This window comes from Neovison vison, chromosome 13 (genome assembly GCF_020171115.1).
Source record: "Neovison vison isolate M4711 chromosome 13, ASM_NN_V1, whole genome shotgun sequence".
NCBI lineage: Eukaryota > Metazoa > Chordata > Mammalia > Carnivora > Mustelidae > Neogale > Neogale vison.
Window position 1 is genome coordinate 119,077,591 of NC_058103.1, and position 13,456 is coordinate 119,091,046.

At 40.5% G+C, this 13,456-nt stretch overlaps 1 protein-coding gene across 1 annotated transcript in view; it reads left to right on the forward strand.

Annotated features, from left to right (window-relative positions):
- Positions 1-2,052: 2,052 nt before the first annotated feature.
- ETFA (electron transfer flavoprotein subunit alpha) overlaps positions 2,053-13,456 on the forward strand; it is an 87,323-nt gene continuing 75,919 nt past the window's right edge. The window contains exon 1 of the mRNA XM_044229535.1: positions 2,053-2,192. Within this exon, the coding sequence (XP_044085470.1) occupies positions 2,154-2,192 (39 nt within the window). The 5' untranslated portion in view covers positions 2,053-2,153. The remainder of the gene's footprint in view (positions 2,193-13,456) is intronic.

Sequence of the window (13,456 nt, forward strand, 5' to 3'; positions counted from 1 at the left end):
CTGAGATGGGAGCCACTTGGTGAGTTCAAGAGCAGCAAGGCCTGTGTCTGGGGCACAGTAACAGAAGAGGGGTTTGGGCAGAGGGGATATTCAGTTTGCTGTTTGGGGAAGAAAATGCAGGAGGCCAGGGGATACACAGAACCGATAGGATGCTCCTGCAGTCGTCTGTGTGAGAGAAGATAGGGAAGATAGAGGAATAAAGAAGTGTTGGTAGAAGTTATTGATTTCTAGAGATCCTTTGAAGGTAAAGCCAGTGGGATTTATTAGTTAGGATGGAAAAATGGTGTAAAGATACGTGGTTGATAAATTGGGAATTGAGACCATTTCCAAATATATCACTCCCCTGCCTAAAAATTTTATGGTAAAGTTCAGACTTTTTTAACAGGTCCTTTTTTGGTTTGTTGATTTATTTAACAAACACTGATCGAATGCCTACTATGAGCCAGGCACTGTGGAAGGTGTTGAAGACACAATAAAAAAAAGAGATAGGACATACCCTCTGCCTTTGTAGCCTTACAGTCGGATGGGTGATACAAAGAAGTAACCAGGTCATTACAACCCATATGACAATTGTCAATATAGGGAAAGTACAGGTGAAAATAGGGGCACATGGGAGAGGTATTTCATTCAGAGTTAGTGGGGGGAGGAATGTCCAAGCCAAAATTTCAAAAATGAGTAGTTATTAAACAGTTGAAGGAGTAAAGGTAGAATGAGGAAGAAGAGAGTGGGAAGGCAGAGTGGGTAGGGCATTGGAGGATGTGGAGAAAGGTGTGTATGGCCATGGGGGATGAGGGTTGGGGGAAGACAAGGCTCAGGAGAAAGGAAAGGATTACTTCACATAGGGCTTATATATAATGTTAAGGGGTTTGTATTTTATTTTAAAAGCCCATGGTAGTGGCACTGAAGTGTATTCAACAAGGGAGTAACATCACCAATCTACTCTTTTGAAAGAGCCCTTTGGTTGCAGTGGGAAGTGGATTGGAGGGTGAAGACTAGAAGCTGGGTGAACAGAAAGAAGGTAACTAGAGCAATTCAAACATAGAGTGGGGTAGAATAGAGTCTTAGATGGATTTGGGAGCTGTTTGGGAGTGGAATTGCTAGAACTTAGTGACTGGTAGGATAAGGTAATGAAAGGGAGAAAGGAGTCAAGGATGGTCCCCCTAGGTTTCTGGCTTGAGCAGATGAGTGGAGGTGGAAAGCATTTCTGAAAAAAGGGAATACAGGAGAATTAAATCGAGAAGGGAATGCAGTCAATTGCATGGGTTTGAGATGTTGCAGGACTTCCTGAGAAGATGCCCGTATACACGTGGATCCAAAGGTCAAAAGAGATTTAGCAGCCAAAGGCCCTGAAGCCAGGATGTGGGTGGTGTGCCCAGTGACAGAGTGGGGAGAGGACAGGGCCAGGGTGGGCCCCAAGTCACCCACTTTCAAGGCCTTGCCCAATCTGTTGTTCCAGCCATTTTGCCTCTTTTTGTGGGCGGCACACAGTCATATCCCTGTCCTTGAACCTTCCCCTTAATGGGTTTTTGCCCACACGGTTATTTTTTTCCTAGAACCTAGCTCAAATCGCAACAGTTTGGCAAAACCCTCTTTCCATGAAGGAACTATTATTTCCTTCAGAGTCTGCTGAGGTCAGCATCTCATGCATCCTTTTATTATAATCCCCTGACCTGGAAATTGTGTTCAGCACGTTACAAGTGTAGCGCTGATATGTGCGAACAAATGAGCGAGCAAAAGATTTGGAGTGTGAGGGCCGGGAAGCCAGGAAAGTGACGTCAGCATCCCAGGGGGAAAGTTCTCGGTAACCACGGTGCCCACTGTGCAGCGGAGAGGCCTTCTGGGCCACCGTAACCTGCAATTCACCAGCTCCGCCAGGCATTCTGCCGCCGCACTTCAACCGCGGCCTCTCAGAGGAACGTCTCACCTTTGCCCTACTTCCAAGTCTGGTCCCTAACTTTCCGCCATCCCCATTGGCTGCGCGACTGCCCAATGGGCAGACAGAAACAGTGAACTCGTGCTCTTGCCTGAGGCGTTCCCGCTCTCGTTCGCGCGTCTCGCGAGCGTTATAGTGACTCGCAGAGGCGGCCCAGCTGCACTCGGCTGTGGGTTGCTGGAAGACTGACGTTGCTGTGAGGCAGACGGGAGCGGAGACCATGTTCCGAGCTGCGGCTCCAGGGCAGCTCCGGCGGGCGGTGAGTCCCGGAGGGGTGGGTCGAGCCCGGTGACGGGCCAGCCTCAGTGTGCCGTCCCCGTGAGTCTTGGCGAAGGTCACCGTCTCCCAGGGACCTGACCGACCTTACCGCAGGCACGCCCAGCCTGGTCTGTAGCTGGGGCTCAGGGTTCTGGGGCCCGCTGTGAACTCCTTCCGGGTCGCCTGCGTTGAGGGCGGGGGCGAAGTCCGAGGTCAGAGTGACCTTAATTAGAGGCTGAGCGTCTGCTTCCCACCCCCACTCCGTGCTCTGTGTTTACTCTGCGCTCTACCAGACCGCCAGTTTCTCTGCGTTGGCTGGGAACAGGCTGCCACATCCCCGGGAATCGCTAATGGAGGGAGGAAAATGTCGCTGCTGGGATGCCCTCTGGGAAAGTTGGGAAAGAGTTTGAATTCTAAAACCTTTCCTCTGGGCCCGTCGTGGCTGCTGGTATCCGCTCACAATCTGGGGGACTGCCCAGGCTGGAATGGAGGTTTTGTGGAAACTTGCTCTGCTCCCTGGCTTTTGGGGCAGTGCTGAGTATAGGTGAATGTAGTGTAAAGTCAGTCATCCAATTTGACAGCTTTAGCCAGTTTTGAAAGGCAGGCATCTTTTTATACTGCAGTAGTAGATTGTTGGCTAAAGAGCCAGGGAACTCTTGATAGTGGATAAGTTTTCGATGCTTTCTTTTGTGACAAATCATGAGTTTACCACATTTCTCTCTTGTGGGAAATACAGATAGAAAGTATATCTTTGTCTTTATGCTATGGGACAGTAGTATTTGAGGTTGATCAATTACAAGTCAAATAACAATTTATATGGTGAATCCTGTAAGTTTTCCAGTTTACAATTAGGCTAACTGAAAAACAAGATTGTTAAACTGGGTCAGAAACCTTGCTGACGTTTTGTACTTTTCCTTGCAGATGGTTTTATGCATGCATATTTTCCCATCCCACAGAGATTTTCTCTCTGAGACATAGCTGGCAATATTCCTAGATGTTTGTAGGCTCTTTTTCTGTGTATTCCTTGTTTCATTAAAAAAAAAAAAAAAAAAATCTCGTGTGTCCCTCTTCTTGTAAGAAAAGTTCAAATCTCCATCCTTCAAGGCAGTGTTCATTCTTTCTCCCAGGAGATTTTTTTCCTCAGGAGATAAAGACATATACAAGTTAAAGTCATGGATTTGGGGTAATTCACCTATCAGTGTCAGACTGGCAGAAAAATAGCTACACAGTAATTAGAATGTAGTTTTGTGGACTGGTTAGGAGTCTGGCTTAAGTGAAAATTTGGCGCCTAGGTAGCTCAGTTGGTTAAGCATCTACCTTTGGCTCAGGTCATGATCCCAGGGTCCAGGAATAGCGCTTCATGTCTGGCTCCCTGCTCAGCAGGGAGTCTGCTTCTCCTTCTCTCTCTGCCCTCCACCCCCACTGTGTTCTCTCTCTCTAAAATAAATAAAATCTTTTAAAAAATGAAATAATTTTAGTTGGGGGCAATTTAAGACTTGGATGTTTTTTAGATCTAACGGAAAAAATGGGATGATTAGCTTAACTAATTCTTGTCAACACAATTTACCGATAGACATTCACAGTATTTCCAAATCTTTATTGTGGTTTGCCAAGAAGTTTGACCTTGACTTATTTTAAAAATATGAAATCAAGCTAAGTAGAGTAGTTGCTCTAAGGTCATAAGAATGTTTCAGAGTTGAATTTCGAGAATATAAGGAAGTGGTGGGAACACTTCTAAAATAGATCCATAAATACCCATACATATTTAACTTTTTAAATTTTGAAATAACTTCAAACTTACAGGAAAGCTCTAAGAATAGTGTACATAATTCTCAAAACCCTTTCAGTTTTACTAGCTATTAACAGTTTGGCTTATTTGCTTTCTCTCTTTTCATATATACTTATTATTTATCTTTTTCCCTTTTTTAAAAAGATTTATTTATTTGAGAGAGATAGCTTGTGTGTGAGAGGGAGGGAGGGAGAGAGAGAGAGAGAGAGAGAGAGAGAAAACGTGCACATTTGTGCTGGGGGAGGGGCAAAGGGAGAGGGAGAGAATCCACAGGATCCCATTTGTGGAGCTGAGATCATGACCTGAGCTGAAACCAGGAGTTGGCCACTCAACCAACTGAGCCACCGAGGTGCCCCTTGTTACTTTTCTGAACAATTTGAGAATGTTTTGCAGACATGCCCCTTATTCTTAAGTAAGTCGGTGTGTATTTTCTGAGAACAAGGAGGTTCACCTTTCATTTCCTCAGTAAAATTGGCAAAGTCAGGAACTTTAACAATGATACAATACTGTTATAAAATCTGTAGACATTCAGATGTTGCCAGTTGTCACATTAATATCATTTGTAGCAATTTTTCTAGCAGTTTGGTTTAGGGTAGTCCAGGATCATGCCTTGCATTTAGTTTTCATGTCTCATTTAGTCTTTGTTGGAAAAGCCCCTCAGCCTTTCTTTAGCTTTGATGGCATTGACATTTTTGAAGAGTTCAGGTCTTTTTTGTTGACTGTTTCCAATTTAGGTTTGTCTACTGTTTCCTCATGTTATTTTGGCAGTTTTGCAGAAGTGATACGTGTTCTCAGCGCATCATGTTAGGAGGCTCATGATAATGATTTATCCCATTATCGGTGGTGTTAACTTTACTTGGCTTAAGTGTTGTTCATCAGGTTTTCCCACTAACAAGTAACTACTTCTACCTTTGTGATTTTAAACTAATTTGGAGGGAGATATATTGAGATTATGTAAATAATTTGTTTCTCTCAGGCTTTCACCCACTAGTCTTTTTTTTTTTTTTAAATTAACACATAATGTATTATTTGCCCCAGGCATACAGGTCTGTGAGTCATCAGGCTTATGCATTTCACAGCACATACCCTCCCCATTGTCCGTAACCCCACTACCCTGTCCCTACCCCCCATCCCCCAGCAACCCTCTTTGTTTTGTAATTTATCTCCCCCCCCATGCCATCTTGTTTCATTTTTTTCCTTCCCTACTCCCCCAATCCCCCCCACCCGCTCTGCCTCTCAAATTCCTCATATCAGGGAGATCATACGATAATTGGCTTTCTCAGATTGACTTATTTCGCTCAGCATAATACCCTCTAGGTCCATCCACGTCATTGCAAATTGCCAGATTTTGCTTCTTTTGATGGCTGCATAGTATTCCATTGTGTATATATACCACTTCTTTATCCATTCATCTGTTGATGGACATCTAGGTTCTTTCCATAGTTTGGCTGTTGTGGACGTTGCTGCTATAAACATTTGGGTGCACATGCCCCTTCGGATCACTACATTTGTATCTTTAGGGTAAATACCCAGTAGTGCAATTGCTGGGTCTTAGGGTAGCTCTACTGTCAACTTTTTGAGGAACCTCCATACTGTTTTCCAGAGTGGCTGCACCAGCTTGCATTCCCACCAACGGTGTAGGAGGGTTCCCCTTTCTCCACATCCTCACCAACATCTGCCGTTTCCTGACTTGTTAATTTTAGCCATTCTGACTGGTGTGAGATGGTATCTCATTGTGGTTTTGATTTGTATTTACCTGATGCCAAGTGAGTGATGTAGAGCACTTTTTCTTGTGTCTGTTGGCCTTCTGGATGTCTTTGCAGAAATGTCTGTTCATGTCTTCTGCCCATTTCTTGATTGGATTATTTGTTCTTTGGGTGTGGAGTTTGCTAGGTTCTTCATAGATTTGGGGTACTAGCCCTTCATCTGATATGTCATTTGTGAATATCTTCTCCCATTCTGTCAGTTGTCCTTTGGTTTTGTTAACTATTTCCTTTGTTGTGCAAAAGCTTTTGATCTTGATGAAGTCCCAATAGCCTCATTTTCCCTTTGCTTCTCTTGCCTTTGACAATGTTTCTAGGAAGAAGTTGCTGCAGCTGAGGTTGAAGAGGTTGCTGCCTGTGTTCTCCTCAAGGATTTTGATGGATATCTGTCTCATGTTGAAGTCTTTCATCTATTCTGAGTCTATTTTTATGTGTGGTGTAAGGAAATGGTCCAGTTTCATTTTTCTGCATGTGGCTGTCCAGTTTTCCCAACACCATTTGTTGAAGAGACTGTCTTTTTCCCATTGGACATTCTTTCCTGCTTTGTCGAAGATTAGTTGACCATAAAGTTGAGGGTCCATTTCCGGGCTCTCTGTTCTGTTCCATTGATCTGTGTGTCTGTTTTTGTGCCAGTACCATACTGTCCTGATGATTACAGCTTTTAATAGAGTTTGAAGTCTAAAATTGTGATGCCACCAACTTTGGTCTTCTTTTTCAACATTCCTCTAGCTATTCGAGGTTTTTTCTGGTTCCATATAAATTTTAGGATTATTTGTTCCATTTCTTTGAAAAAAATTGATGGTATTTGGATTGGGATTGCATTAAATGTGTAGATTGTTTTAGGTAGTATAGACAATTTCACAGTATTTGTTCTTCCAATCCAGGAGCATGGAACATTTTTCCATTTCTTTCTGTCTTCCTCAATTTCTCTCATGAGTACTTTATAGTTTCCTGAGTACAGCTTCTTTGCCTCTTTGGTTAGGTTTATTCTTAGGTATCTTATGGTTTTGGGTGCAATTGTAAATGGGATCGACTCCTTAACTTTTCTTTCTTCTGTCTTGTTGTTGGTGTATAGAAATGCAACTGATTTCTGTGCATTGATTTTATATCTAGACACTTTACTGAATTCCTGTATGAGTTCTAGCAGTTTTGGAGTGGAGTCTTTGGGGTTTTCCACATAAAGTATCATATCATCTGTAAAGAGTGAGAGTTTGATTTCTTTGCTGATTTGGATGTCTTTAATTTCTTTTGTTGTCTGATTGCTGAGGCTAGGGCTTCTAGTACTATGTAGAATAGCAGTTCACCCCGTAGTCTTAACATAGATCGTTCTTAAGAGAAATTATTACTGTGGTGTAAAATGGTAATTTTTCTAATTCCATCATTCTTTCTACATTTATTAGCATTCCATTTTAAGGAAGAACATTTCCTTATTGCTTATTTATGTACTTATTATGGATCCTTTAGTATGTTAAAATCCACTAATGTAACATTTTTTAGAAAATATTTATTTATTTATGAGAGAGAGTACATGTGCCCCCGAGCTTGTATGGGTAGGGTAGGGGCACAGGGAGAGAGAGAATCCTCAAGCAGATGTGCTGCTGAGTGCAGAGACCAACATGGAGCTCAATCCCAGGATCCTGAGATCATGACCTGAGCTGAAATCAAAAGCTGGCTGGTTGACTGAGCCACACAGGTGCCCCACGATCTTAAATTTTCTTTTGCTCTCAAGTTGTCATATATTTCTATAGTGGGAGTCCCTTCTGGCTCCTGTTTTCTTGTGATGATGTGGGAAACAAAGCCAAAAGAAGAAAATTAAATTTTCTTATTGCCTACAGTCTACCGACAAGTCCTTGAAACAGGTAGAGTGACCTTCCCCTAGGAACTCAGCTGCCTCTATGATTAACATTATCCTGACCTCCAGGATCCTGTAAGTCTTCTTTACACATACAAATTCCTTTGGAAACTTCCTTTATCTTTACCACTAAGATACATGTTTGCAATCATCCTCTAAGAATATGGCCTACTAATATACATCTGAAGGGTCTCATGACGAAGGTTTTACTAGATAGTTATAAGTGACCTTTCCCTAACAATGGCTAGCACGTCAGAAGCTAGTCATCCGTCATAGCACCAGTATAGCTCTTTCTTGCCATGGGTCCTGTCTCTGTGCTTTACTAAAATCACCCTTTTGCACTGAAGACATCTCAAGAACTCTTTCTTGGCCATCAGCTCTGAACCCCAACATTCATACATCGGTGATGTCATAAAGTCAAATAGCTTATCCAAAATCCCTACTCTTGAAATTTTAGAAAATTGATTCTGTAGCTAACCATGGATTATTTAGGAAGATACAATTCCATAAAATATATTTTTAATAATAGATTATAATCTATTAAAAGATTATCTTGAACTGTTAACGATGTGTACATAGCTAACCACACACTTAAAAATAATTAAGATGATACATTTTATAAGTGTAATTTATATCTTTAAAGAAAAGATATCTTAAATTATTGGAATGTAAGTTAAATGACTTGCATTTAGTTTCCAAGTTCTATTTCCAGTATTGACCTGATATGTGCCCTTGAGCAAAGTCTTTCATCTTTGGGGGCTCTTCAATGTCATCTGTTTAATGAAGGTGGTATTTTACATCTACAGTAAAGAACTAGAGAACACATTAAGAGGAAAATAGGTAGGCATTTGCAGTTAGTTAACATTCTTGTGGGGAAATCAATCTGAATTATAAGTATTATTTTATATTCATTTGCATTTGAAATTGATTTGTTGACAATTAAGATACCAAAGATATACTTTATGTAGAGAGTGAAGCAACCTTTTTCAAGGGCATTTGAATGTTCCTGTTTTTGTATTCATTGCCACATGGGGAGGCATAACAATCATGATTCAGAAGCTGTGAAACTGGTATGAAGGAACATGGCATTTTTCAGAGTCCGTGCCCTATCATTGACAAATAAGATTGAACTGTGTAATTTGCATGCAAATTTTAATTTCTTTTGAAAGAAGAAAGAGAGCCAATTTTGATGGTTCTAAAAGATTTATTGTATGAGATGAATTCTGTAAAATTATTCTGCCTGCTAGTGTGTCTACTAAGGGCCTTGTCTGTTTTTAAAATGAAGTAAATTGAGTGTGTTTTTAATATTATAACCAATGTCATGACATTTCTAGTCATGATTAAAAGCTACCATATTTTATCAAAGAGGTTAAAGTAAGTTATTTAGTTTAAGTACAAAAATGTAATATAAATTTTATTACTGTAAAATGTATGTTAAAATAAGGAAAGGTGATTTTAATTACATATTATTTATCTTTTTCATTAGAACTGGGAAAGTTTTCTTTAAAATGATATTTATTATTTGAGAGAGAGAGGGAGAGCATAGCGGGGTGGGTGGTGGCCAGAGGGGAGAGGGAGAAGCAGGCTCCCTACTGAGCAGGGTGCTGGACACGGGGCTCCATCTCAGAGCTGTGGGATCATGACCTGAGCTGAAGGCAGATGCTTAACCAGTTGAACCACCCAGGTGTCCCAGAACTTGGAAAGATTTTATAGCTTATTCTTGCCTTTTTATTTTTGAGTTAAGAAGCAAAAAGACCCTCATGCTGTCCTTCTCCTTACCCATATCTCACTTAGTTTTCAAAGATGGTGGGTTGGGGAGAGGAGTAGGTTAAAATTATTTTTACTACTTTAGGTTTTGAGTGGGTTTGTGAGGGTAAAGTAGGGAATTAGAATCCAGCTTTTTTTTAATTTTTATTTTTTTTAACACCTATGGTAGTTTACTACATGAACACAGACTTGAAGTCATAGCAGGAACTCCTGAGTAGTAAATTTCTGTGGTTATACCTAAAAGACTGAAAAATCAAAAGCAGTGTCAACATTGTTAAGAGAAGGACCAAAATTTATCCATTGGACTTAGCTATAACAAGGTTGTTAGTGACTTTGAAAAAACTGGATTCAGTGTTATAGTGGGTGTGAAAGCCAGTTTGCTGTGAGTAAAGAAGATAAAGATGAGGCAGTAATTGATGATTACATTATTTTCAAGAAGTTTGGCTCTGAAAGGGTGGAGAGAGAATGATAACCCCTTTAAGTCTTGCCCTCAAAAAGTATACCATCTCAGAAGGGCCAGCGAGCTCTGTGAGGTATGCAGTTGGTATGTGAAAGAAAACTTCACATTTTACTATTTAAACTAAGTCTGGTCAGTTTTGGTAAGTTTTCTGAAAGCGTGATGGGGTATCTTTTGTAGTGGTTTAACAATTTATATACTGTTCTTGGAAGGTATACATGTAAATGCTTAGATAATTAAGTTACCAGTGAGATACAAAGAGTTTAGTTTATCATTTTGGGGAAACTTCAGTTAGTCACTAAACATTCATTGAGTGCCTGCTCTGTGGCAGGCACAAAGGTAGGTACAAAATTCACTGTGGAGAACAGACACACCTAATTTCAGCTCACATGGTGTGAGTAGATGAGGGAGGACAGACGTTGAACACACTATTTTAAGTATGATCATTGTAACAGGAAGGTGTATAGGGTATTTAGGAAACACGTAGTAGCAGGGAGGATAATCTAGTTGGGGGTTGGGGAAATTAAAGAGATATCTGAAATTACTTTGTAAACTGAAAATTACTTTGCTTTTTAATTGTTATTGAGTGATGAAGTAATAAAGGTGAAGGATTTTCTTTAGGTAAACATTTTTGAGTTTTGGCTATCTTTAACATTTATTATTTTAATTCTGTTTATATTGTATGTGTTCTTATTAGATATTTTGGTTTTTAAATGGATTATTTGCAGGGTTGAGCTAGAAACAGAAATAAAGCATCAGTCATGTTAGTTTGATTGTTAAAACAAAATTGAAAGTATATGTGAATTTTTTTTTTTCCCCCAATTTATTTATTTTCAGAAAAACAGTATTCATTATTTTTTCACCACACCCAGTGCTCCATGCAAGCTGTGCCCTCTATAATACCCACCACCTGGTACCCCAACCTCCCACCCCCCCGCCACTTCAAACCCCTCAGACTGTTTTTCAGAGTCCATAGTCTCTCATGGTTCACCTCCCCTTCCAATTTACCCAAATTCCCTACTCCTCTCTAATGCCCCTTGTCCTCCATGCTATTGGTTATGCTCCACAAATGAGTGAAACCATATGATAATTGACTCTCTCTGCTTGACTGATTTCACTCAGCATAATCTCTTCCAGTCCCGTCCATGTTGCTACAAAAGTTGGATATTCGTCCTTTCTGATGGAGGCATAATACTCCATAGTGTATATGGACCACATCTTCCTTATCCATTCATCCGTTGAAGGGCATCTTGGTTCTTTCCATAGTTTGGCGACTGTGGCCATTGCTGCTATAAACATTGGGGTACAGATGGCCCTTCTTTTCACGACATCTGTATCTTTGGGGTAAATACCCAGGAGTGCAATTGCAGGGTCGTAGGGAAGCTCTATTTTTAATTTCTTGAGGAATCTCCACACTGTTCTCCAAAGAGGCTGCACCAACTTGCATTCCCACCAACAGTGTAAGAGGGTTCCCCTTTCTCCACATCCTCTCCAACACATGTTGTTTCCTGTTTTGTTAATTTTGGCCATTCTAACTGGTGTAAGGTGATATCTCAATGTGGTTTTAATTTGAATCTCCCTGAGGGCTAGTGATGATGAGCATTTTTTCATGTGTCTGATAGCCATTTGTATTTCTTGATTGGAGAAGTGTCTGTTCATATCTTCTGCCCATTTTTTGATGTGTTTGTCTGTTTCGTGTGGGTTGAGTTTGAGGAGTTCATTATAGATCCTGGATATCAACCTTTTGTCTGTACTGTCATTTGCAAATATCTTCTCCCATTCCGTGGGTTGCCTCTTTGTTTTTTTGACTGTTTCCTTTGCTGTGCAGAAGCTTTTGATTTTGATGAAGTCCCAGAAGTCTATTTTCGCTTTTGTTTCCTTTGCCTTTGGAGACGTATCTTGAAAGAAGTTGCTGTGGCTGATATCGAAGAGATTACTGCCTATGTTCTCCTCTAAGATTCTGATAGATTCCTGTCTCACGTTGAGGTCTTTTATCCATTTTGAGTTGATCTTTGTGTACGGTGTAAGAGAATGGTCGAGTTTCATTCTTCTACATATAGCTGTCCAGCTTTCCCAGCACCATTTATTGAAGAGACTGTCTTTTTTCCACTGTATATTTTTTCCTGTTTTGTCGAAGATTAATTGACCATAGAGTTGAGGGTCCATATCAGGGCTCTCTACTCTGTTCCACTGGTCTATGTGTCTGTTTTTATGCCAGTACCATGCTGTCTTGGTGATCACAGCTTTGTAATAAAGCTTGAAATCAGGTAAGGTGATGCCGCCAGCTTTATTTTTGTTTTTCAACGTTTCCTTAGCGATTCGGGGTCTCTTCTGATTCCATACAAATTTTTGGATTATTTGCTCCAGCTCTTTGAAGAATGCCGGTGGAATTTTGATCGGAATGGCATTAAAAGTATAGATTGCTCTAGGCAGTATAGACATTTTAACGATGTTTATTCTTCCGATCCAAGAGCATGGAATGGTCTTCCATCTTTTTGTGTCTTCTTCAATTTCTTTCATGAGTGTTCTATAGTTCCTCAAGTATAGATCCTTTACCTCTTTAGTTAGGTTTATTCCCAGGTATCTTATGGTTCTTGGTGCTATAGTAAATGGAATAGATATGTGAATTTTGTCCAAGGTAAGGTCCAAGCACATGCTGAAGGAGCCCTGGAACTTAAGAAAAGAAAAAAAAAATAGCTCTGGAGTAATGACACACATGAAAAGGAAGATCTGTAGCACCCTTGTTTCATTTCTGTGTAACTCTAAAGGGCCATCATAGCTCCAAGACTCCTTGTGGGATCAGCTGAGTTTTTTTTTGTGACTGCAGTGCAGTCTTGCAGTTTAGCTTCTTCCACTACATGGTCTTGTCTCCTTGATGCCTCATAGATGTTGTTTCCAGGAGTACTCCCCAATAAGCTTCTTGTACACTCACACACACAAAAGGAAGTTAGTAAGTGTAAGGTGGCAACAAACATTTAAAGCACCCACTATATGCAATGAATTAATTTCTCTCCTATGTTCATTCTTGGGAGAATTAAGAGAACAGTCATTTAGATTTTCTCTGAGTTAGATGAGCAGCCTTGGAGAAAGGCTGATCTAGAGTCTTAAAATAGTTTTTTTTATATATATATATACACATATTTTTCAAAAGTTTTTATGTATTAATTTGACAGACAGAAATCAAGTAGGCAGAGAGGCAGGCAGGAGGGAGGTGGGAAGCAGGCTCCCTGCTGAGCAGAGAGCACAATTCAGGACTCCATCCCAGGACCCTGAAATCATGACCTGAAGCAAAGGCAAAGGCTTTAACCCACTGAGCCACACAGGTGCCCTTAAAATTGTTTTCTGTAGCTCAGTACATAGAGTAAAACTATTCAAAGGATGTTTTTAAAGCAACAGAAGATTTTTAAAAAATAGACTATGTGAAAAAAAAATACACCATTTGGGGGAGCAGTTTGAGATTCACCACAAAATTGAGCAGAAACTACAGAGAGTTCGCATATATTTCCCTCTGCCAGTCCCTACCTTTCTACACTATCAGTATCCTGCACCACAGTGGTGCTTTTGTTCCAGTTGATGAAACCACATTGACATAGTATCATCCAAATTCCATAGTTTATGTTAAGGTTCACTCTTGGTG